The sequence below is a fragment of the Carassius carassius genome, chromosome 24, assembly GCF_963082965.1.
Source record: "Carassius carassius chromosome 24, fCarCar2.1, whole genome shotgun sequence".
In the NCBI taxonomy this organism is placed as follows: domain Eukaryota; kingdom Metazoa; phylum Chordata; class Actinopteri; order Cypriniformes; family Cyprinidae; genus Carassius; species Carassius carassius.
This window is the reverse complement of record NC_081778.1, coordinates 32079175-32102998: the sequence shown is the minus strand read 5'-3', so window position 1 is coordinate 32102998 and position 23824 is coordinate 32079175. Positions and strand designations below refer to the sequence as shown.

The 23824-nt window shown below is 31.1% G+C and overlaps 1 protein-coding gene across 4 annotated transcripts; it reads right to left on the bottom strand.

Annotated features, from left to right (window-relative positions):
• Window positions 1-612: 612 nt before the first annotated feature.
• LOC132103464 (sialoadhesin) lies at window positions 613-21615 on the bottom strand. Of its 4 annotated transcripts, none has more exons than XM_059508592.1 (8): window positions 21480-21615; window positions 11258-11635; window positions 9752-10063; window positions 7153-7416; window positions 3813-4085; window positions 2274-2376; window positions 2027-2198; window positions 613-778 (listed from the first exon to the last, which is right to left on the bottom strand). In XM_059508592.1, exons 1-8 carry the CDS (start codon window positions 21520-21522, stop codon window positions 686-688), a joined length of 1638 nt encoding a protein of 545 aa, XP_059364575.1. In that variant the 5' UTR covers window positions 21523-21615; the 3' UTR covers window positions 613-685. The 4 variants fall into 4 exon arrangements, with proteins under 4 accessions (XP_059364575.1, XP_059364577.1, XP_059364576.1 ...); XM_059508594.1 differs by having other exon boundaries at window positions 2027-2195; XM_059508593.1 differs by having other exon boundaries at window positions 2274-2373.
• Window positions 21616-23824: the final 2209 nt, after the last annotated feature.

The window sequence follows — 23824 nt, the reverse complement described above, 5'->3', positions numbered from 1 at the left end:
CTCGTCATTTAATAAAAATGTTCATTTTTGCATGTGTAACAAGCAATATTATTAAAGGAATATGCATTTTATGCGTTTCAAATTGCACTTTGTTAGTTGACAAAAATAAAAATAAGTTTAACATCACGAAAAATAATTAAACCAGTGTTATTTTAGTATCTATTATAGTTTTTATTAATATTTTGAATTAGTTTTTATTTGTTTTCATTTTATTGTTTTTATTAGATATGTCTAAATAGTTTTAGATTTAGCTATTTTCTATTATATATATATATATATATATATATATATATATATATATATATATATATATATATATATATATATATATATATATATATATATATATATATATATATATATATATTTATTCCTTAACTTTTTTAAGGAAAACATTTCTCATTTTAATTTGGTATAACTTAAGAGTTTAAATGACAAAAAAAATCACTACAAAATTACAAAATCTTACTAAAATGAAAATAAAAATGGAAGATATTAAAATAAAAATGATCTCAAAATGATAATAAAAACTAATAAAATTGTAACCAGATATAAATGTTAATAAAATGGATTAAAAGGAACTATTTAATCACTGCATATTGATCACACTGATTGAGATGTCAAACACACAGTTTATTGACTCTTTATTTCTGGAGGTGAGCTGAAGCACAAGGACAGTCTGAGCTCATATGACCTCCACATACACAGCTGTGTCTGAGTCCACAGCGACGGGGTTCAGTGCCTGGCGTCTCGCACCGCGTGTCTGTCTCTTGTGCATCTGGAACACAGACCAACAACATCACCTGCAGCTAGTCCACATGCCTGTTATTAATACAGACCATTTATTATGTATTTGTCCCCATGACTTCCACTTATAATTTTAACAAAACATTCTTTTTTATAATTTCAGGGTTTCAATAAATTTTTATTTTGGAATTTTAGGAATAAGTAACATTTTTTTTAAATAATATATAAATATCATGTTTAGATTAAATTAATATTTTTGATTAAAAACAATTAAAAAGTAAAATAGAAATTTGAAAAAATAAAGTAAAATAATAAAACTCATGAAATATTTTATTATTTATTTTTCCCCCATGACTTCCACATAACATTATTTTTATAATTTAGGGTTTTAATAAATGTTTATTTTGTAATTTTTTGGGAAAAGATTTTTAAAATTCAAAACAAACAACAAAAATCCAAATAAAAAATCTAAAATTAGAAAAATATATATATTTTTAATTATAAAAAAAACACATTTAGATTAAATAACACATTTAGAATAACAATTCTAAATAAATAAAAAATCTGTTAAAAAAGTTTTTTTTTAAATCTAAAAATGTGAAAAAGTACAATAAAAAACGATTAAATATTTTAATAATACAATTTTTTTTTAAAAGAAATGTTATTATTTATTTTCCCCCCATGACTTCCACATACTGTAACATTATTTGTATAATTTAGGGTTTTAATAAATGTTTATTTTGGAATTTTTGGAATAAGTAAAAAAAAAAAAATCCAAATTCAAAACAAACAAACAAACAAAAATAAAAATTTAATAAAAAAATACAAATAAAATATTTATTAATAATATTTTTTAAATAACACGTTTAAATAAAATAACACATTTAGAATACAAATTCTAAATAAAAAACTATTATAAAAGTAAAATAAAACATTTGAGAAAATAAAGTAAAATAAAAAAAATCTAAAAATATTTTAATAAATAAAAAAAAATCTTATTGAAAACAAAGTTTATTATTTTATTTATAATTTTTATTGTTTTAATAAATGTTTATTTTGGACCTCTAGGAAAAAAATGTATGAATGAATGAATAAACCAATGACTGAATGAATGAATAAATTAATGATTAAATTAAAAAAAAAAATTATAATCCAAAATTCAAAACAAACCAATCCAAAATAAAAATCTACATTAAAAAATAAAAAGTAATACATTTAAAATTGTTGATAAATGTATAACAATGTGACATCAGATATGACTATGAGCCCTTTAGAGCACCTGTTTGCTCCGGACGAAGAGCGGAGTGCAGTTCTGGTAGATGAGCTGGTAGCTGCCGTTGCTGTAGACGTTTGTGACTTCGCTGCAGTTAATGTAGAGAGGCATTCGCTCCTGATAGAAGCCCTGAAGCTCAGGATGCACGGCTGGAGGCCTGTAGGCCATCACACGTCTCCTTTAAGACAAGAAACCAGCTCAGATGATATTACACTGACAGACGAGATGAACACATGAGCGCCGAGCATCTTACCTTCGGTTTGTCCTGCAGCAGCAGAAAACCAGCAGCAGAAGCAGCAGCAGAAGCAGAAGCACAGCACCAGCTGTCGGGATTACAGTCCACTTCAGATCACCTGCTGACAAACACAACACCTTCAGCATAGTATATTATAGTATCACAAAACCTTTTTGAAGAATAGTAATTCAAAACTTTATAAATTATATTTATAATATTCCTAATATTTAATCAAACTATTTAGATAAATACATTATAAATAAATAAAATCATTAAATTGGGATATGCTAACTTTTTATAAAACTAGTTATTAAATATTTAAACATTTAAATAAATATTATAAATTATATTTATAATAATAATAGTTAATTAATAATATAAAAAATTGTATATTTTAAATAATCAAATTGAAATATGTATAAAATCATTAATTGTGTTTAGAATAATAATAATAATAATAATAATAATAATAATAATAGTTAATTATGTAAATTAATTGTAATAATAATTGCAATTGTAAAAAAATTAAACTGGTATATGCAAACTTTTTTTTACAATTGGTAATGAAATGTTTGAACATTTATTATTCCATTTATTAAATTATATTTATAATAAGAATAGTTAATTAATTATATAAAATAATTGTTATTAATTACAATAATCAAACTGTAATATTAAATTAAAATTATATTTATAATAATAATAATAATAATAATAGTTATTTATGTTAAATAATTGTAATAATCGTAATTGTACACCTTTCTTTAAATATTTAAAATATAAACAAATTATTATTATTAAATTCTATTTATAATAATAATGATAATAATAGTGAAGTAATTATATAAAATATTTGCAAATAATTAAAATAATCAAACTGGTACATGCTAACTTTTTCTTAAAATATTTAAACATTTATGAAAATATTATAAATTACATTTATAATAATAATAATAATAATAATAGTACTATTTTATTGTAAATAATAAAATTTTTGTAAATAATAACATTTATGTAAATATTATAAATTAGATTTAAAATAATAATAATAGTTAATTGTAATTAATAAAAAATTTCAAATTGGAATATGCAAACCTTTTCTTTAAATATTTTAACATTTATGTAAATATTATAAATTATATTTATAATAATAATAATAATAATAATAGTTCATTGTAAATAATAAAAATGATCCATTTGGAATATATAAGTTTTCTTTAAATATTCAAACATTTATGTAAATAATATAAATTGTATTTATAATAATAGTAATAAAAATAATAGTTAATTGTAAATAATTAAAATAATCAATTTTGAATATGCAAACTTTTTCTTTAAATATTTACACATTTATGTCAACAATATACAATTATATTTAAAATAATTATTATTATTAAATAATAGTTAACTGTAAATAATTTAAAATTTTTAATTGAAATATGCAAACTTTTTTCTTTAAATATTTAAACATTAATGCAAATATTATAAACAAATGTAATTAATATTATAAATGATAAAAACACCAGCAGATGGTTCAATAGTTGTAGTGTATCGTACCCTCGTGAGGCTCATAGAGCAGGTGTGAGTGGTTTCCCAGAGCGCTGACAGCATGACACTCCACCCGCAGCGGCGCATCTGAGACCCCGCGCAGCGTCACCGTCAGCGTGTGGTTTACATAAGAAGAAGACGAGGTGTTAAACCCATCCGGCAGGTGAGAGCCGTTCACACTCCAGGTGACAGCGGGACGAGGGTTCGAGTCCACGACACAAGAGCAGGACAACAGTGTCCCGTCCCAGTCACAGGACGAGCGAGACAGAATCAGCGGAGCGTCTGCAGAGATACAGAACCAGGAGAACTTGAGACACAAAACCAGGAGAACATGAGACACAGAACCGGGAGAACATGAGACACAGAACCAGGAGAACACGAGACACAGAACCAGGAGAACATGAGACACAGAACCGGGAGAACATGAGACACAGAACCAGGAGAACATGGGACACAGAACCAGGAGAACACGAGACACAGAACCAGAAGAACATGAGACACAGAACCAGGAGAACACGAGACACAGAACCAGAAGAACATGAGACATGAGAACATGAGACACAGAACCAGGAGAACATGAGACACAGAACCACGAGAACATGAAAAACAGAACCATGAGAACATGAGACAGAACCAGAAGAACATGAGACATGAGAACATGAGACACAGAACCACGAGAACATGAGACACAGAAACAGGAGAACACGAGACACAGAACCAGGAGAACACGAGACACAGAACCAGGAGAACACGAGACACAGAACCAGGAGAACACGAGACACAGAACCAGGAGAACACGAGACACAGAACCAGGAGAACACGAGACACAGAACCAGGAGAACACGAGACACAGAACCAGGAGAACACGTGACACAGAACCAGGAGAACACGTGACACAGAACCAGGAGAACATGAGACACAGAACCAGGAGAACACGTGACACAGAACCACGAGAACATGAGACACAGAACCAGGAGAACACGAGACACAGAACCAGGAGAACACGAGACACAGAACCACGAGAACATGAGACACAGAACCAGGAGAACACGAGACACAGAACCAGGAGAACACGAGACACAGAACCAGGAGAACACGAGACACATAACCAGGAGAAAATGAGACACATAACCAGGAGAAAATGAGACACATAACCAGGAGAACATGAGGCACAGAACAGCAGCCGAAGTGATTCTGTATCATGTTTTACATGACTGACTTAAAATAAAACTACAACTAAAATCCACAACCACAACAAGCTAATCAATATATATATATATATATATATATACCAATGTTAACTGTAAAAAAATAAATAATAATAATTTAGTCAAAATCTTAGCACTAAAATAACTGAAACTAAAGATTAAAGTAAAAATTATAAAAAAAAAAACTATATAGACATTAAACAAGAACATGACACAAACACAAAATTACTAAAACGTGAACTAATTAAAAAAATCTCTCAAAGTAAAAACTAATTCAAAATATTAACAGAAAATATAATAGCATCTTGATATAAAAATAAAGTCATAAAAAATCTAAAAGTTTTTATTACTTGACGTTAATGGGAATAAAATGATATAATAAAAAAAATAAAGGCAACATTTTCCATTTAAAGTTAGTTTAACAAAGTAAAACTGAAATCATAATGAATAAAAATAATATATAAACATATATAAAAAATAAAAATACTAGAAAAATTCACAAAAATGCACAACAATTTTATTATAATGTGAATTATAATAAAAACAAAAAGAAGGATATAGGAATTAAAACAAACTGAAAATAATAAAAACTAGTATCTCAATCATACTAAACATTAAACCTAAAAACCATGTAAAGCCATAAAAATATTGTTACTTGAAATAAGATAAACATTAAATTAAACTAAATAAATTCCTTAAAAAAAAACTCATTTTATGTTAATTTCACCTGAAGTACTAAATTACAAATGTTTAAATACAAATGAATAAAAACTATACATAAACTAATTATAATAAAACAACTAAAAATGGAAGAAAAAAAACAGTTTTACCCAAACTTTAACTGAAATTAAAACAAAAACAGAAAATATTAAAAAAACAGCATTGCAATTATAGCCTACTAAAACCATGGAAGCCCGTTTCCGCCACTGAATTTATTGCGACTATTACAGAGCCCCGCACATGACATGCAAGAAAAAATAAATAAATTGTGCGCATGATTCAGCAAATCGAGGGAACGAATTAGTAAATCGTGCACACAATTGATAAATCGAGGGAACGCAATAGTAATCGTGTGCACGTTTTAGTACAGTGAGGGAACGAATTAGTAAATTGTGCACACGATTTAAGGCCAGTTCACACCAAGCACAATAACTATAAAGATAACGATAAAGATATAGTTCTAAAAATCGTTCTCAATATTAAAGAATAGCGGAGTACACACCACAACTATAACGATAAAGGCAAATAGAAACGATATCGTTGGAATCACTTTCAGAACGATTTATTTTTTCTGATGAACAATAAAAACATTACCAACCAATCAGAATCAATCCTGCTGTAATGAGTTCGAGAATTTAAAGCAGCAGACGCGCGTTCGCTTAGATTACACAAACAATATCTTTTGCTGGTGTGGACGCTAATATCGTTATCTTTATATTTATCTTTATAGTTATCATTCTTGGTGTGAACGGGCCTTTAGCCTGCTATTTTTTCTTGCATGTCATCCCAGCCGGCATTTCAACGTTGTTTCAACGTTGAAACTACAACTGACCTTATTTCAACCATATTTCAACGTTGAAGGTCAGTCATGTGCCGGCTGGGATGTGCGTGGCTCCACTAGCGACTTTTTTCTCAGCGAGTTTATATATTTGAATATATATGTCGCAATTCTGACTTTATAATTCGCAACTTTATAATTGAAAAAAGTCAGAATTGTGAGATAAAAAGTCACAATTACCTTTTTTATTTTTTATGCAGTGGCGGAAACGGACTTCCATATTAACAACCCAGCCGGCATTTCAACGTTGATTGAAGGTTGAAACAACGTTGGTACCATGGTTGAATCAACGTTGAATTACCTTTCGATTTTGCAAATTGGATCAAAGTTGATATCGTAATGTTGATTCACTGTTGTATCAACGTTGTTTCAGCGTTAAAACAACAACTGACCTTATTTCAAACATATTTCAACGTTGAAGGTTGGTCATGTGCCGGCTGGAACTCTGATCTTCAGAGCTCCACAGGAACATTAGTGATGAAGAAATGTGAGATGGAAGAAAAATTATATTTCAATGCTAACAGTAACAGACACGGGACTGGAACCTTCAACGCCAAGCGTCACGGAGGCAGAACTAACTCACACTGCGCGTTGAGGGGCGTCGGGGGGGACGAGGCGCGTCCCAGGCGGTTAGCAGCGCTGCACTGGACGCGCGTGTCTCGGCTGATGTTATAGATGCGGACGCTGTGCGTGTGTTTGGACAGGATCCGCGTGCTTCCCGCCTCGACGCTCCACCACTGGTACTCCGAGACCGGGGGGTCTGCCTTACAGGAGCAGTGGAGCAGAGCGTTTCCTCCGAGACGCACCGCCGCGCTCACGACCTGAACACACACGTCTCTGGGAGGAACTGAGACCACAAACACAAGCAGAGTCAGCTTAAAGCGAGCTCAAACAACTCGAGATCAAGATGCATGCTTAGGGGCGGACTGGGACCAAAAAGTGGCCCTGGACTTTCTGGCCCACAGCAGCCCACCACATCAAAACGCAAACGCCCCTGTTTTCATGTAATTTATTTATTTGATATTTAAGTATACTGTTTGGGGATTTTAACCAATAGGGCAACTGATCCTCCATTGAAAAAAAAAAAAAAAGATAACCTGCGTGCTGCAGCTGTTCATTTAGCGACTCCTAGTGAGCGATACATGTTCATCACGAGACAAACATTCTCCTAGAACTCACACTTTGCATTCAGTTAACAGATGCATGAATATGCGGTAATATAAGTTCATGATCCGATTCGTGAACAGATTATTCTCTTGAGTAAATCTTTTAAAAAAATCATTTATTTTGTTTAACGAAAACATTGTGGAAACCAGTGGTTCACAAACTGGATAGATCTGAGGTGCAGGGCTCGCAAAATCGCTAGCCCGACGTCCAGGGGCTATTGTGTTTTGCAGTCGGGCTCCAAAATGTATCACTGCTCTTCTCGACGGGCTATCGTGAATAGCGATTTAAAATTCGCGTTGTTCACTCGCTTGGAGGGGTGAAATGTATCGTAGTTGATCGTTTTCACTTGTTTCTAAATCTTGCTGATTCAACTTTTTTAAACAATTTGCGCGCGTTCGAAGCTTGCGCGCACTCGTTCAAAGCACGCGCTGTGAGCAGCATTTCAGACAATGCGCGTACAAAGAATTAATTCATCTTTTGGGTATCGTAACTTCTGAATGAACAAATAGTCTGCAAGTATTCTCGCAAACACAGTCGGTTATGTTTTAAGTGAACGTATACAGTGGCCTGCTGCTCAGAGAAATTCGCTGTACCAGATGAATCTGTCTCTCTCTAAATTAGACGAAAACGCGCTTGTTGGCTGCGCGATCGACTCACTCATCCATTTGCGTAGAAAAGAGATGTAATATTATGATTTCCGTCAATTAAAAAAAAAAAAATTATATATATATATATATATATATATATATATATATATATATATATATATATATATATATATATATATATATATATATATATCCGCCCCTGTGCATGCTCATACATGGTTCCCTCATTTTTATTTCAGATTTCCTAAACCTGGATATATAAGGGAATTTTAAAAGTGTGAATTATAGACCTGGAAGAATCCTGGAAATTCATAAAATACTGAAATTATTACCTTTTTTTATCATTGGAAAAACATTTTTTTTTTTACTATAAATGTGCACCCCGAAGAACATTCAGTTATTGAAATTTCCAGAATTTAATTATTTTTATTCATTTTAATATTTGTTATTATTAATACTGTATAATTGTTTTATTCTATTATTTTGATTAAATATTATTATTAATATCATTTATAAAACTTAAATAATAATTCTGTTATTAGCAAATTGATAGAAATTGTTATTTTTAGGCAAAATCGATAAAATAAACATTTAACTATAAAATATGTAATTAAATATAGCCACAAATAACTACAAATGTCATGGAAATTACAGTTATTAGTAAATAAAAGCTAAAGAAAATTCTGTTATTAAAACATCTAGATTGTAATTATTTATAATTATTAGAAATATTATATTATATTATATTATATTATATTATATTATATTATATTATATTATATTATATTATATTATATTATATTATATTATATTATATTATATTATATTATGTACCATAAGTAAAATTACTGAATTTGCTACAGGGTAAAATCATTATAAAAAAATAAAAGAACATTTATAGAGTTAAAAATAAATATAGTCACAAATAACTACAAACATGGAAATGCTGACCTGGAATTTATAATTAAATGTTATTATTATTATTATTATAAATATGATTATAATATTTAAATAAGTATGTGTAGTATTTATGTTGTAAGCAAAATTATTTAAATAATAAAAAGTAAATTTAAATAATAAAAAATAATTAAATATAGACCCAAATTAGCAGAAAACTCATGAAAAATCTGTCATAATAAAAAGTCTAAAACCTTAAGAACTAATTAATCGTATAATCATTATTAAAAATATAATTTACAATACAATATAAACACTAAAATATTTAAGTGAGTTAATTCAAATTGCATCTCTGTAAATAAAAAGGTCTGAAAATGAGCAGCTTTGAGATATCTGGATATTGACTGCTTCTGATGCTGTTCTATCAGTTACTATCATGCAGCAGTGAGACTGAATGGAGAGAAGCCGAGTCTTCTGTGGGTTTGTGTGAGATGAGGGTTTGTTTCTCACAGTGCACGAGGATCTCGCGGGTGGCCGAGGATCGTCTGTTATTGGGGTACTCCAGCTCACATCTGACTCTGGGGTTTGTGTGCCGCGGGACGGTGAAGACGAGGCTGGTCTGAAGCACCGGAAACCAGCCGGTGTCCCGCAGCAGCTCTGTGTCTCCGTGAACGCTGCTCCCAGTCGGATTGCCGCGCTCCCACTTCCACAGCAGACGAGGTCGATCAGACGGACAGCTGAGCCTCGTCGAACAGTTCAACACGAGCTGATGGCCCTCCTTCACCGGCCCCGGGTCTGTGAGCTCCGGCGGCTCCGGCGAACCTCATGAGCAAAACACATACATATTCTGTTATTACATACAAACAACACATCACTGCTGTTTTAGTACCATTATTATAGTTTGAATTAATAACTTGAGTTAGCTTTTTATTCATTAATTTTTTGTCCATACAGTTTTTTTTAACACAGTACTTTTGAATAAGTTTTTGTTTTAATTTTAATATGTTCATTTTCCTTTTTAAAGTTTTAGTCATTTTGTTGTGCATTTTTTATTATTTTTTATTAATTATTTTTTTTATTAATTTATTACTTTTTTATAATATGTTTATATTTTATTAATATGGTGAATAATTTTTTCAATTATTAATTTGAAAGTTTTTGGCTTTGTTATTTTTATAATGTTTTTAAATGTCTATTTTTAGTTTTGAATTAGATTTTATTTATTTTCTTTTTTATTTTAAACTAGTTTGATTTTACTTTTTATAATATGTTTATATTTTTATTAATATTGTGAATAATTTTTTTCAATTATTAATTACAATTTTAAAGTTAAATTTTTGTTTTTGTTATTTTTATAATTTTTAAAAAAAATTCCTTTTTATATTTGCTGTTTTAATTTTACTTTCAAAGTTTTAGAATTGTTTTGTTTTTGTTATTTTTATTTAATTTTTTTAACGTTTTATTTTTATATTTTGAATTATATTAGATTTTTTATATATTTATTGGTTTTATTTTTTGAAGTTGTAGATTTTTTTGCAATTTTAATTAGTTTACATAGATTTAAATAATATTTTCAATAACTTTTTTAAATGTTCAGTTTTCATTTTAATTTGACTTGAAATTGTAGAAATTGTGCTGTTTTTGCTATTTATTAGGTTTTTTTACATATAATTTTTAATAATTTCAATACATTTTTTTTTCATTTTCATTTTAGTCCTTTTGCTGTCTTTAAAAAAAATATATATATATATATATTTTTTAGCTGTATGTATAAATTAATTTCTAATCAGCTACTAACTACTAATCACCTTTAGTTGTTTTATTATTAGTTATTCAATTACAAGTTAAAATAAATGAGAAATTTAAATGTTATATTAATGTTTAATTTAAAATAAAAATTTTATTGTGTTTTATTTAAGTTAAAATTCATTTCATTTCAAGTAACATTTTAAATGTTTTTTCTGGCTTTAGTTAACAATAAAAGCATTGCATCCCATCAGAGCAACATGAGTATACCAGTCACGCTGATGTTGACCTGACTGCCCGCAGGCCATGACCTTTGACCCCGCTCCCTCATCTGCAGCTCGTATGTGTTCTGGTCGTTGCTCCTGATGCTGCTGATGCTGATGGAGCAGTCGCCAGCGCTGATGTTCCCTGCGAGCGATGTGCGCTCTCTGAAGTGGGATTGAACGGTTTCGCCGCGCACAGAGCTGAACACCGGCCTCCGCAGCATCATGAGAAACGGCGTCGAGGATCTGACGAGCCGAAGCTCCATCTTCTGAGCATCAGGAGCAGGACTGAAGGAGCAGGGGATGATGAGACACGAGCCCTCCAGAGCCAGCACTCGTCCCGGTACAGACACAGAGACAGCAGCACTCCTCCCAAACACACTCACTGAACACACACAACAACAGCAAGCATAGGGTTATATTACAACTTCAACTCCATTTACTTTTGGAGATCATTCCTGTAAAATAATTACATTTTTATGAAATTTTTATTACAACATCTAATTAATCAATATAATGTCAGCATATATTAATACATTATTAATAGTTAACACTACAGTTTTTGACTTTTTGTGAGTTTGCGTCATTTTTATTTATTGTTTTTAAAAATCTGTACAGTATTTATTGTTAGGTTTAATCAATTTTAAAGTTAACATGAATGAAGAATGGAAAATACTGCTAAAGCATTTATTAAACTTAGTTCACTTTTATTCCTACATTAACTAATACAATAAAATTAAAAGTTGTATCTGTTATTGTTATTTTCAGTTTTTATATTTTAAATTTTCTCTTTAATTTTACATAAGATTTTTACTTTTTTGTTTGGTTTTCATCATTTTTATTAGTTATTGTTTTTAAAGTTTTTATGTATTTCCTGTTTTCACTTTAAATTTAGTTACAATAAAAAATAAGAGTTAATTTAATTAATTTAAGTTAATTTAATAAACAGTTAATTCCAACATTTACTAAAACTACTAAAATATAAAGTTGTATCTGTTAATATGATACATTTTTATATTTTTCTCTTTATATTTTAATTGCAGTTAAAGTTTTCATTTAAAGTTTATTGTCATTAGTAGTTGCTTTTAAATATGTCTCTATAATATTTAATAATATTTTTAAACTTGAATTTTTTAAATACTATATATTTTCCTTTTTTATTAAAAATTTTGTTGACATGAACTAAGAATTCATTTTAATTTTCTTTGTAATTTTGTCGGTTGTATTAGTTGTTTTCAAATGTCTATATAGTATTTATTAATATTTTGATGTGTTTTTTGTATTTTTAAGTAGTGTTAAAGTTAATGCAAACTAATGTAAAATACTCAAATAAGCATTTATTAATCTTAATTAAATTTATTTCCAACAGTTACTTATACATTATTAAAATCAAAAGTTGTATCTGTTAATATTTTTTATTTTTATTAAGATTTTCCCTTTTTATTTTAATTTCAATTAGTTTTTTAACATTTTAGTTTAGTCATTTTTAAATGTGTCTATATAGCATTCATTAATATTTTGAATTAGTTTTAATATATTTTCTGTTTTCTTTATAAATTAACAACGAAAAATACTTTCTCAACATTTGTTAATTGTAAAAATATTTACTAATAAATTATTAAAAGGAAAAGTTTTATCCGTTAATATTATTTAATGAACCTAAGCTGTGTACAAGGTTATTATAGTTATATAGTTCGACTTTTTAGCTTATGGTTCTTATTGTTCATGTTATAATTTCAACTTTTTACCTTAGTTATTATTTTTCATCTCATAATTTCGACTTTTTACCTTTATAGTTATTATTTTTAATGTCATAATTTCAACTTTTTACTATCCATCCATCCATCCATCTTCTTCCGCTTATCCGGGGCCGGGTCGCGGGGGCAGCAGTCTAAGCAGAGAAACCCAGACTTCCCTCTCCCTAGACATTTCCTCCAGCTCTTCTGGGGGGACACCGAGGCGTTCCCAGGCCAGCCGGGAGACATAGTCTCTCCAGCGTGTCCTAGGTCTTCCCCGGTGGGACACGCCCGGAACACCTTCCCGGGAAGGCGTCCAGGAGGCATCCGGAACAGATGCCCGAGCCACCTCAGCTGACCCCTCTCGATGTGGAGGAGCAGCGGCTCTACTCTGAGCTCCTCCCGGGTGACTGAGCTTCTCACCCTATCTCTAAGGGATCGCCCAGCCACCCTGCGGAGAAAGCTCATTTCGGCCGCCTGTATCCGGGATCTTGTCCTTTCGGTCATGACCCAAAGCTCATGACCATAGGTGAGAGTAGGAACGTAGATTGACCGGTAAATCGAGAGCTTCGCCTTGCGGCTCAGCTCTTTCTTCACCACGACAGACCGGTACATCAACCGCATTACTGCAGAAGCTGCACCTATCCGTCTGTCAATCTCCTGCTCCATCCTTCCCTCACTCGTGAACAAGACCCCAAGATACTTAAACTCCTCCACTTGAGGCAGGAACTCTCCACCAACCTGAAGAGGGCAAGCCACCCTTTTCCGACTGAGGACCATGGCCTCGGATTTGGAGGTGCTGATTCTCATCCCAGCTGCTTCACACTCGGCTGCAAACCGTCCCAATGCATGCTGAAGGTCCTGGCTTGATGAGGCCAACACGACAACATCATCCGCAAAGAGCAGAGACGAAATCGTGTTGTCACCAAACCTGACCCCCTCCGGCCCCTGGCTGCGCCTAGAAATTCTGTCCATAAAAATCATGAACAGAACCGGCGACAAAGGGCAGCCCTGCCGGAGTCCAACACGCACCGGGAACAAGTCTGACTTACTGCTGGCAATACGAACCAAGCTCCTGCTCCGGTCGTACAGGGACCGGATAGCCCTTAGCAAAGGGCCCCGGACCCCATACTCCCGGAGCACCCTCCACAGGCCGCCGCGAGGGACACAGTCGAATGCCTTCTCCAAATCCACAAAGCACATGTGGACTGGTTGGGCAAACTCCCATGAACCCTACAGCACCCTGTAGAGGGTATAGAGCTGGTCCAGTGTTCCACGGCCTGGACGAAAACCACACTGTTCCTCCTGAATCCGAGGTTCTACTATCGGCCGGATTCTCCTCTCCAGTACCCTGGCATAGACTTTCCCAGGGAGGCTGAGAAGTGTGATCCCCCTGTAGTTGGAACACACCCTCCGGTCCCCCTTCTTAAAAAGAGGGACCACCACCCCGGTCTGCCATCCCAGAGGCACCGTCCCCGACTGCCACGCGATGCTGCAGCCAAGACAGCCCCACAACATCCAGAGACTTGAGGTACTCAGGGCGGATCTCATCCACCCCCGGTGCCTTGCCACCGAGGAGTTTCTTGACTACCTCGGTGACTTCAGCTTGGGTGATGGACGAGTCCACATCTGAGCCCTCAGCCTCTGCTTCCTCAATGGAAGACGTGACAGCGGGATTGAGGAGATCCTCGAAGTATTCCTTCCACCGTCCAACGACATCCCCAGTTGAGGTCAACAGCTCCCCACCTCTACTCTAAACAGCGTTGGTAGGGCACTGCTTCCCTCTCCTGAGGCGCCGGACGGTTTGCCAGAATCTCTTCGAGGCTGACCAATAGTCCTTCTCCATGGCCTCACCGAACTCCTCCCAGGCCCGAGTTTTTGCCTCCACAACCACCCGGGCTGTAGTCCGCTTGGCCTGCCGGTACCTGTCAGCTGCCTCAGGAGTCCCACAAGCCAACCAGGCCCGATAGGACTCCTTCTTCAGCTTGACAGCATCCCTTACTTCCGGTGTCCACCACCGGGTTTGGGGATTGCCGCCTCGACAGGCACCGGAGACCTTACGGCCACAGCTCCGAGCGGCCGCTTCGACAATGGAGGTGGAGAACATGGTCCACTCAGAATCAATATCTCCAGCCTCCCTCGGGATCCGGTCGAAGCTCTGCCGGAGGTGGGAGTTGAAGATCTCTCTGACAGGAGACTCGGCCAAACGTTCCCAGCAGACCCTCACAGTACGTTTGGGTCTGCCGAGTCTGTCCAGCTTCCTCCCCCGCCATCGGATCCAACTCACCACCAGGTGGTGATCAGTTGACAGCTCCGCCCCTCTCTTCACCCGAGTGTCCAAGACATACGGCCGGAGGTCAGATGAAACGACCACAAAGTCGATCATCGACCTACGGCCTAGGGTGTCCTGGTGCCACGTGTACTGATGGACACCCTTATGCTTGAACATGGTGTTCGTTATGGACAAGCTGTAACTAGCACAGAAGTCCAATAACTGAACACCGCTCGGGTTCAGATCAGGGGGGCCGTTCCTCCCAATCACGCCCCTCCAGGTATCACTGTCGTTGCCCACGTGGGCATTGAAGTTGAACTTTCCAGCACCCCTCCCAGGGACTCCAAGAAGGCTGGGTACTCTGCACTGCCGTTCGGCCCGTAGGCACAAACGACAGTGAGAGACCTATCCCCGACCCGAAGGCGCAGGGAAGCAACCCTCTCGTTCACCGGGGTAAACTCCAACACATGGCAGCTGAGCTGGGGGGGCTATAAGCAAACCCACACCAGCCCGCCTCCTCTTACCATGGACAACTCCAGAGTGGTGAAGAGTCCATCCTCTCTCGAGGAGTGTGGTTCCAGAGCCCAAGCTGTGCGTAGAGGTGAGCCCGACTATCGCTAGTCGGAACCTCTCAACCTCACGCACAATCTCGGGCTCCTTCCCCGCCAGTGAGGTGACGTTCCACGTCCCTAGAGCTAGTTTCCGTGTCCAGGGATCGGGCTGTCGAGGCCCCCGCCTTCGACTGCCGCCTGATTTTCTAAGCACCGGCCCCTTACGGTCCCTCCTGTAGGTGGTGAGCCCACGGGAAAGCGGCCCCACGTCGCTCCTTCGGGCTGAGCCCGGCCGGACCCCGTGGGGGGAGGCCCGGCCACCAGGCGCTCGCATACGAGCCCCAACCCCGGGCCTGGGTCCAGGGTGGGGCCCCGGCTGCGCCATACCGGGCGACGTCACGGTCCTATGATTTGATCTCTTCATAAGGGTTTTCTGAACCGCTCTTAGTCTGACCCGTCGCCTAGGACCTGTTTGCCTTGGGAGACCCTACCAGGGGCATATAGCCCCGGACAACATAGCTCCTAGGGTCATTCGGGTACTCAAACCCCTCCACCACGTTAACCTTATAGTTAACCTTATTTACCTTATAGTTATTATTTTCATGTAATAATTTTGACTTTTTACCTTATAGTTCTTATTTTTCATGTTATAATTTCAACTTTTTATCTTATAGTTATTATTTTTCATCTCATAATTTCGACTTTTTACCTTATAGTTATTATTTTTAATGTTATAATTTCGAGTTTTCATTTCATAATTTCGACTTTTTACCTTATAGATATAATTTTTTATGTTATAATGTTGACTTTTTACCTTATAGTTATTATTATTCATCTCATAATTTTGACTTTTTACCTTATAGATATTATTTTTCATTTCATAATTTCGATTTTTTACCTTATAGATATTATTCTTCATGTTATAATTTAAACTTTTTACCTTATAGTTATTATTGTTATAATTTCGACTTTTTACCTTATAGATATTATTTTCCATGTAATAATTTCGACTTTTTACCTTATAGATATTATTTTCCATGTTATAATTTCAACTTTTTACCTTATAGATATTATTTTTCATGTTATAATTTTGACTTTTCATTTCATAATTTCAACTTTTTACCTTAGTTATTATTCTTCATGTTATAATTTCGACTTTTTACCTTATAGGTATTATTTTTCATGTTATAATTTCAACTGTTTACCTTAGTTATTATTTTTCATGTTATAATTTTGACTTTTTGCCATATAGATATTATTTTTCATGTTATAATTTCGACTTTTTACCTTAAAGATATTATTTTTCATGTTATAATTTCGACTTTTTACCTTATAGTTATTATTTTCATGTTATAATTTCGACTTTTTACCTTAAAGTTATAATTTGTCATGTAATAATTTGTACTTTTTACCTTATAGATATTATTTTTCATGTTATAATTTTGACTTTTTACCTTATAGGTATTATTTTTCATGTTATAATTTCGACTTTTTACCTTATAGTTTTTATTTTTCATGTTATAATTTCAACTTTTTACCTTAAAGATATTATTTTTCATGTTATAATTTCGACTTTTTACCTTAAAGATATTATTTTTCATGTTATAATTTCGACTTTTTACCTTATAGTTATTATTTTCATGTTATAATTTCGACTTTTTACCTTAAAGTTATAATTTGTCATGTAATAATTTCTACTTTTTACCTTATAGATATTATTTTTCATGTTATAATTTTGACTTTTTACCTTATAGGTATTATTTTTCATGTTATAATTTCTACTTTTTACCTTATAGATATTATTTTTCATGTTATAATTTTGACTTTTTACCTTATAGGTATTATTTTTCATGTTATAATTTTGACTTTTTACCTTATAGTTTTTATTTTTCATGTTATAATTTCAACTTTTTACCTTATAGTTATTATTTTCATGTTGTATTTTCAACTTTTACCTTATAGTTCTTATTTTTCATGTTATAATTTCGACTTTTTACCTTATAGATATTATTTTTCATGTAATAATTTCAACTTTTTACCTTATAGTTCTTATTTTTCATGTGATAATTTCAACTTTTTACCTTTTAGATACTATTTTACATGTTATAATTTCGACTTTTCATTTCATAATTTCGACTTTTTACCATATAGATATAATTTTTCATGTTATAATTTCAACTTTTTACCTTATAGTTATTATTTTCATGTTATATTTTCAACTTTTTACCTTATAGTTCTTATTTGTCATGTGATAATTTCAACTTTTTACCTTATAGATATTATTTTTCATTTTATAATTTCGACTTTTCATTTCATAATTTCAACTTTTTACCATATAGATATAATTTTTCATGTGATAATTTCAACTTTTTACCTTATAAATACTATTTTTCATGTTATAATTTCGACTTTTCATTCATAATTTTGACTTTTTACCATATAGATATAATTTTTCATGTTATAATTTCAACTTTTTACCTTATAGTTATTATTTTCATGTTATATTTTCAACTTTTTACCTTATAGTTCTTATTTTCATGTTATATTTTCAACTTTTTACCTTATAGTTCTTATTTTTCATGTGATAATTTCAACTTTTTACCTTATAGTTATTATTTTCATGTTGTATTTTCAACTTTTACCTTATAGTTCTTATTTTTCATGTTATAATTTCGACTTTTTACCTTATAGATATTATCTTTCATGTAATAATATCAACTTTTTACCTTATAGTTCTTATTTTTCATGTGATAATTTCAACTTTTTACCTTTTAGATATTATTTTTCATGTTATAATTTCGACTTTTCATTTCATAATTTCGACTTTTTACCATATAGATATAAATTTTCATGTTATAATTTCAACTTTTTACCTTATAGTTATTATTTTCATGTGATAATTTCAACTTTTTACCTTATAGATATTATTTTTCATTTTATAATTTCGACTTTTCATTTCATAATTTCAACTTTTTACCATATAGATATAATTTTTCATGTGATAATTTCAACTTTTTACCTTATAAATACTATTTTTCATGTTATAATTTCGACTTTTCATTCATAATTTTGACTTTTTACCATATAGATATAATTTTTCATGTTATAATTTCAACTTTTTACCTTATAGTTCTTATTTTCATGTTATATTTTCAACCTTTTACCTTATAGTTCTTATTTTTCATGTGATAATTTCAACTTTTTACCTTATAGTTATTATTTTCATGTTGTATTTTCAACTTTTACCTTATAGTTCTTATTTTTCATGTTATAATTTCGACTTTTTACCTTATAGATATTATCTTTCATGTAATAATTTCAACTTTTTACCTTATAGTTCTTATTTTTCATGTGATAATTTCAACTTTTTACCTTTTAGATACTATTTTTCATGTTATAATTTCGACTTTTCATTTCATAATTTCGACTTTTTACCATATAGATATAAATTTTCATGTGATAATTTCAACTTTTTACCTTATAGATATTATTTTTCATTTTATAATTTCGACTTTTCATTTCATAATTTCAACTTTTTACCATATAGATATAATTTTTCATGTTATATTTTCAACTTTTTACCTTATAGATATAATTTTTAATGTGATAATTTCAACTTTTTACCTTATAAATACTATTTTTCATGTTATAATTTCGACTTTTTACCTTATAGTTATTATTTTCATGTTATAATTTCGACTTTTTACCTTAAAGTTATAATTTGTCATGTAATAATTTCTACTTTTTACCTTATAGATATTATTTTTCATGTTATAATTTTGACTTTTTACCTTATAGGTATTATTTTTCATGTTATAATTTCTACTTTTTACCTTATAGATATTATTTTTCATGTTATAATTTTGACTTTTTACCTTATAGGTATTATTTTTCATGTTATAATTTCGACTTTTTACCTTATAGTTTTTATTTTTCATGTTATAATTTCAACTTTTTACCTTATAGTTATTATTTTCATGTTGTATTTTCAACTTTTACCTTATAGTTCTTATTTTTCATGTTATAATTTCGACTTTTTACCTTATAGATATTATTTTTCATGTAATAATTTCAACTTTTTACCTTATAGTTCTTATTTTTCATGTGATAATTTCAACTTTTTACCTTTTAGATACTATTTTTCATGTTATAATTTCGACTTTTCATTTCATAATTTCGACTTTTTACCATATAGATATAATTTTTCATGTTATAATTTCAACTTTTTACCTTATAGTTATTATTTTCATGTTATATTTTCAACTTTTTACCTTATAGTTCTTATTTTTCATGTGATAATTTTAACTTTTTACCTTATAGATATTATTTTTCATTTTATAATTTCGACTTTTCATTTCATAATTTCAACTTTTTACCATATAGATATAATTTTTCATGTTATAATTTCAACTTTTTACCTTATAGTTATTATTTTCATGTTATATTTTCAACTTTTTACCTTATAGATATCATTTTTCATGTGATAATTTCAACTTTTTACCTTATAAATACTATTTTTCATGTTATAATTTCGACTTTTCATTCATAATTTTGACTTTTTACCATATAGATATAAATTTTCATGTTATAATTTCAACTTTTTACCTTATAGTTATTATTTTCATGTTATATTTTCAACTTTTAACCTTATAGTTCTTATTTTTCATGTGATAATTTCAACTTTTTACCTTATAGATATTATTTTTCATTTTATAATTTCGACTTTTCATTTCATAATTTCAACTTTTTACCATATAGATATAATTTTTCATGTTATATTTTCAACTTTTTACCTTATAGATATAATTGTTCATGTGATAATTTCAACTTTTTACCTTATAAATACTATTTTTCATGTTATGATTTCGACTTTTCATTCATAATTTCGACTTTTTACCATATAGATATAATTTTTCATGTTATAATTTCAACTTTTTACCTTATAGTTATTATTTTCATGTTATATTTTCAACTTTTTACCTTATAGTTCTTATTTTTCATGTGATAATTTCAACTTTTTACCTTATAGATATTATTTTTCATTTTATAATTTCGACTTTTTAACTTATAGTTATTATTGTTCATCTCATAATGTAGATTTTTTACCTTATAGTTATTATTTTTCATCTCATAATTTAGATTTTTTACCTTATAGTTATTATTTTTCATCTCATAATTTAGATTTTTTACCTTATAGTTATTATTTTTCATCTCATAATTTCGACTTTTCATTTCATATACAATGAACAGTTATTTTATTTTATTAACATTAACAAATTGCTTAGCTAATGTTATCTCATTGTTAATTAATGCATTAACCTTCTAACTAATGAGTCCTTATTGTAAGGTATTACCAACAATGCTCTAAAAACAAATTAAATACAAAAACTTTAACATTTCACATCTCATCACCAACAGCTGCTCATTAAAAAATGTCCAACTCTAATGACTGTAAAACACTGTGCTTTTATGGTCCTCGTCATCACATGTGTCTTCAGATCAGCACAGGACAGCTTATTTCACAACAGGATCAGAATATGGAAACAGAGAAGTTATGCGTCTGAGAGTCTGAATAGGTTTGCGCTGAGATGATGTTCAGAGAAAATGATCACTGCATCCTGATCATATGTTGATTTAATGAAACAAATTAACTGAGTAAATATCGCTCACCTGACATGATGGTAAAGATCCGGATCAGTGTGTCCAGGGCCATGAGCTCCAGTCAGATGGATTGACGATACACACTGATGCCGCCGGGGAACTTTCTGCTCTTTTTTAGTGTTTAAGGAAGTCAGAAGTGAAGGTCTGGCATGTTTCGTAACACTGATCTGCAGTCCCATGACGTTCCTGCTCCAACATCTTCACTGTAGTAATGCATGCATTTTATGGAAAATAGTTATGGAGGATAAAGCATAAAAGGAAGATGCTTACACAAAAGCTGCTTATTCACAATGCACAAAAAAACAAACAAAAAACAACAACAAAAAACATTTTTTTAACTAAATTAAACTAAAATAAAGTTTTCATATGTCATATTTATCAAAAACTGAATCATTTTTGTAGAATTGTGTCGTTTTAATAATTTATTAATATTTAGCTCAGCATCTTCTATGCCATGTAAAGTTCACCATGTGCTCGTCTGACTCATGCTCACATTTTCACCCATTTCCTCTCCTAAAACTTCCTCCTCATGTTTTATTTCATGGTCAAGATTCGCTGTATTTCTCATTTTAATTCACAGCTGGTCTGAATCAGTTCGGCAATTCCTCAAACTCTCATTCTAATGTGTTTAGAATCAGCATTTCTGACATTTTCTTATTGCTTTTGCAAACTTTTAATGTCTTCGCACACTTTTTAGTGTCAACGCAACACACTAGTCCTCAACGAGACTCAATTGAGTCAATTGCAACCCTGACATCACAGCAACGTCTATATGACATCTGCAAGACATATTTTTTTAGAGTATCTGCAATACATCTATAGGATGTTTCGTATCAGATGTTAAATAGACATTTAGAAGATGTCTTTAAAATGTAGAATGAATGTAAAACTGATATTTTAGAGATGTCTGTCAGATGTTTGTACACAGCAGATGCTTTCCAGATGAAGCGATCTTTAACAGACCTCTTGCAGACGTGCCTGTGCTATCTGGGAAAGATTCACTGAGTTCATATAGAAAAGAGTTCTTTTGTTAAACGATAGAAGACAAGTTTTGTTTTCTTCAAATGGACAGTACATAAATATCCACCTAATATCCAATATCCAAACGATTCAGTGCGCGAGTGAACTGTTCGAAATGAATCGAACTGAATCATTTGACCGATTATCAACAAACTAATTCATTTGCAAATCTGGGATTGTTTAGATTCTAAACTTGATGAATTGAGCTGAAATATTAGCAGTTAAAATGATTCTCATGTCGCTGTATTCATTCACATGTAAAGATTTATCTGTAACACTTTACAATAAGGTTAATTAATGTTAGTTAATTTATTAACTTACATGAATGAATAATGAACAACACATATTTACTACAGTAACACCATGATTATTTGTCATAATGTCTTAAATTTGGGTCTGTTTGGTATGAAAGCCCATTTGCACCATGTTAGAAGAAAAAAAAATTATAATAATGCTTTGGTAAATCATAATTATGACTAATGAAAAAATATGACTTGACATTGCCCTACCAAGTGGAAATTATGACAAATCTTATAAGGTCGAAACTGATATAAGAATTCTTAATTATGAGATAAAATATGGGAAATATGGCTTGGAAACTCGACATTTTAAAATAAATTATGAATTAAAAAGTCATAATATTAGAATCCAAAAAAATCTAAATTAAGTTAATAGTGATTTTTTTACCTTTCATCTTATAATTTCATAATTTAAATTTTTTATCTCATAGTTAATTTTGACTTTTCATTTCATAAGTTCGACTTTTTACTTTATAATTATTATTTTTTAATGTTATAATTTCGACTTCATTTCATAATTTCGACTTTTTACTTTATATTTATAATTTTTTTAATGTTATAATTTCAACTTTTCATTTCGTAATTTCGACTTTTTACCTTATAGTTATTATTTTTCATGTTAGAATTTAAATTTTTCATCTCATAATTTCAACATTTTAATTAATTAAAAAGTCATAATATTAAACGAAAAATAAAAAACATCTAAATTAAGTTAATAGTGATTTTTTTACCTTCTCATCAACTCAATAATTTAATAATTTTTTACTTTATATTTATAATTTTTTAAATGTTATAATTTCAACTTTTCATTTCATAATTTTAACTTTTCATCTTATATTTATTATTTTTCATGTTATAATTTCGACTTTTCATTTTATAATTTCGACTTTTTACCTTATAATTATTGTTTTTCATGTTATAATTTCGATTTTTCATCTCATAATTTGGACTTTTTACCTTATAATTATTATTTTTCATGTTATAATTTCGACTTTTCATCTTATAAAATTATGAGTCCTAAAGTCTGATTTATCA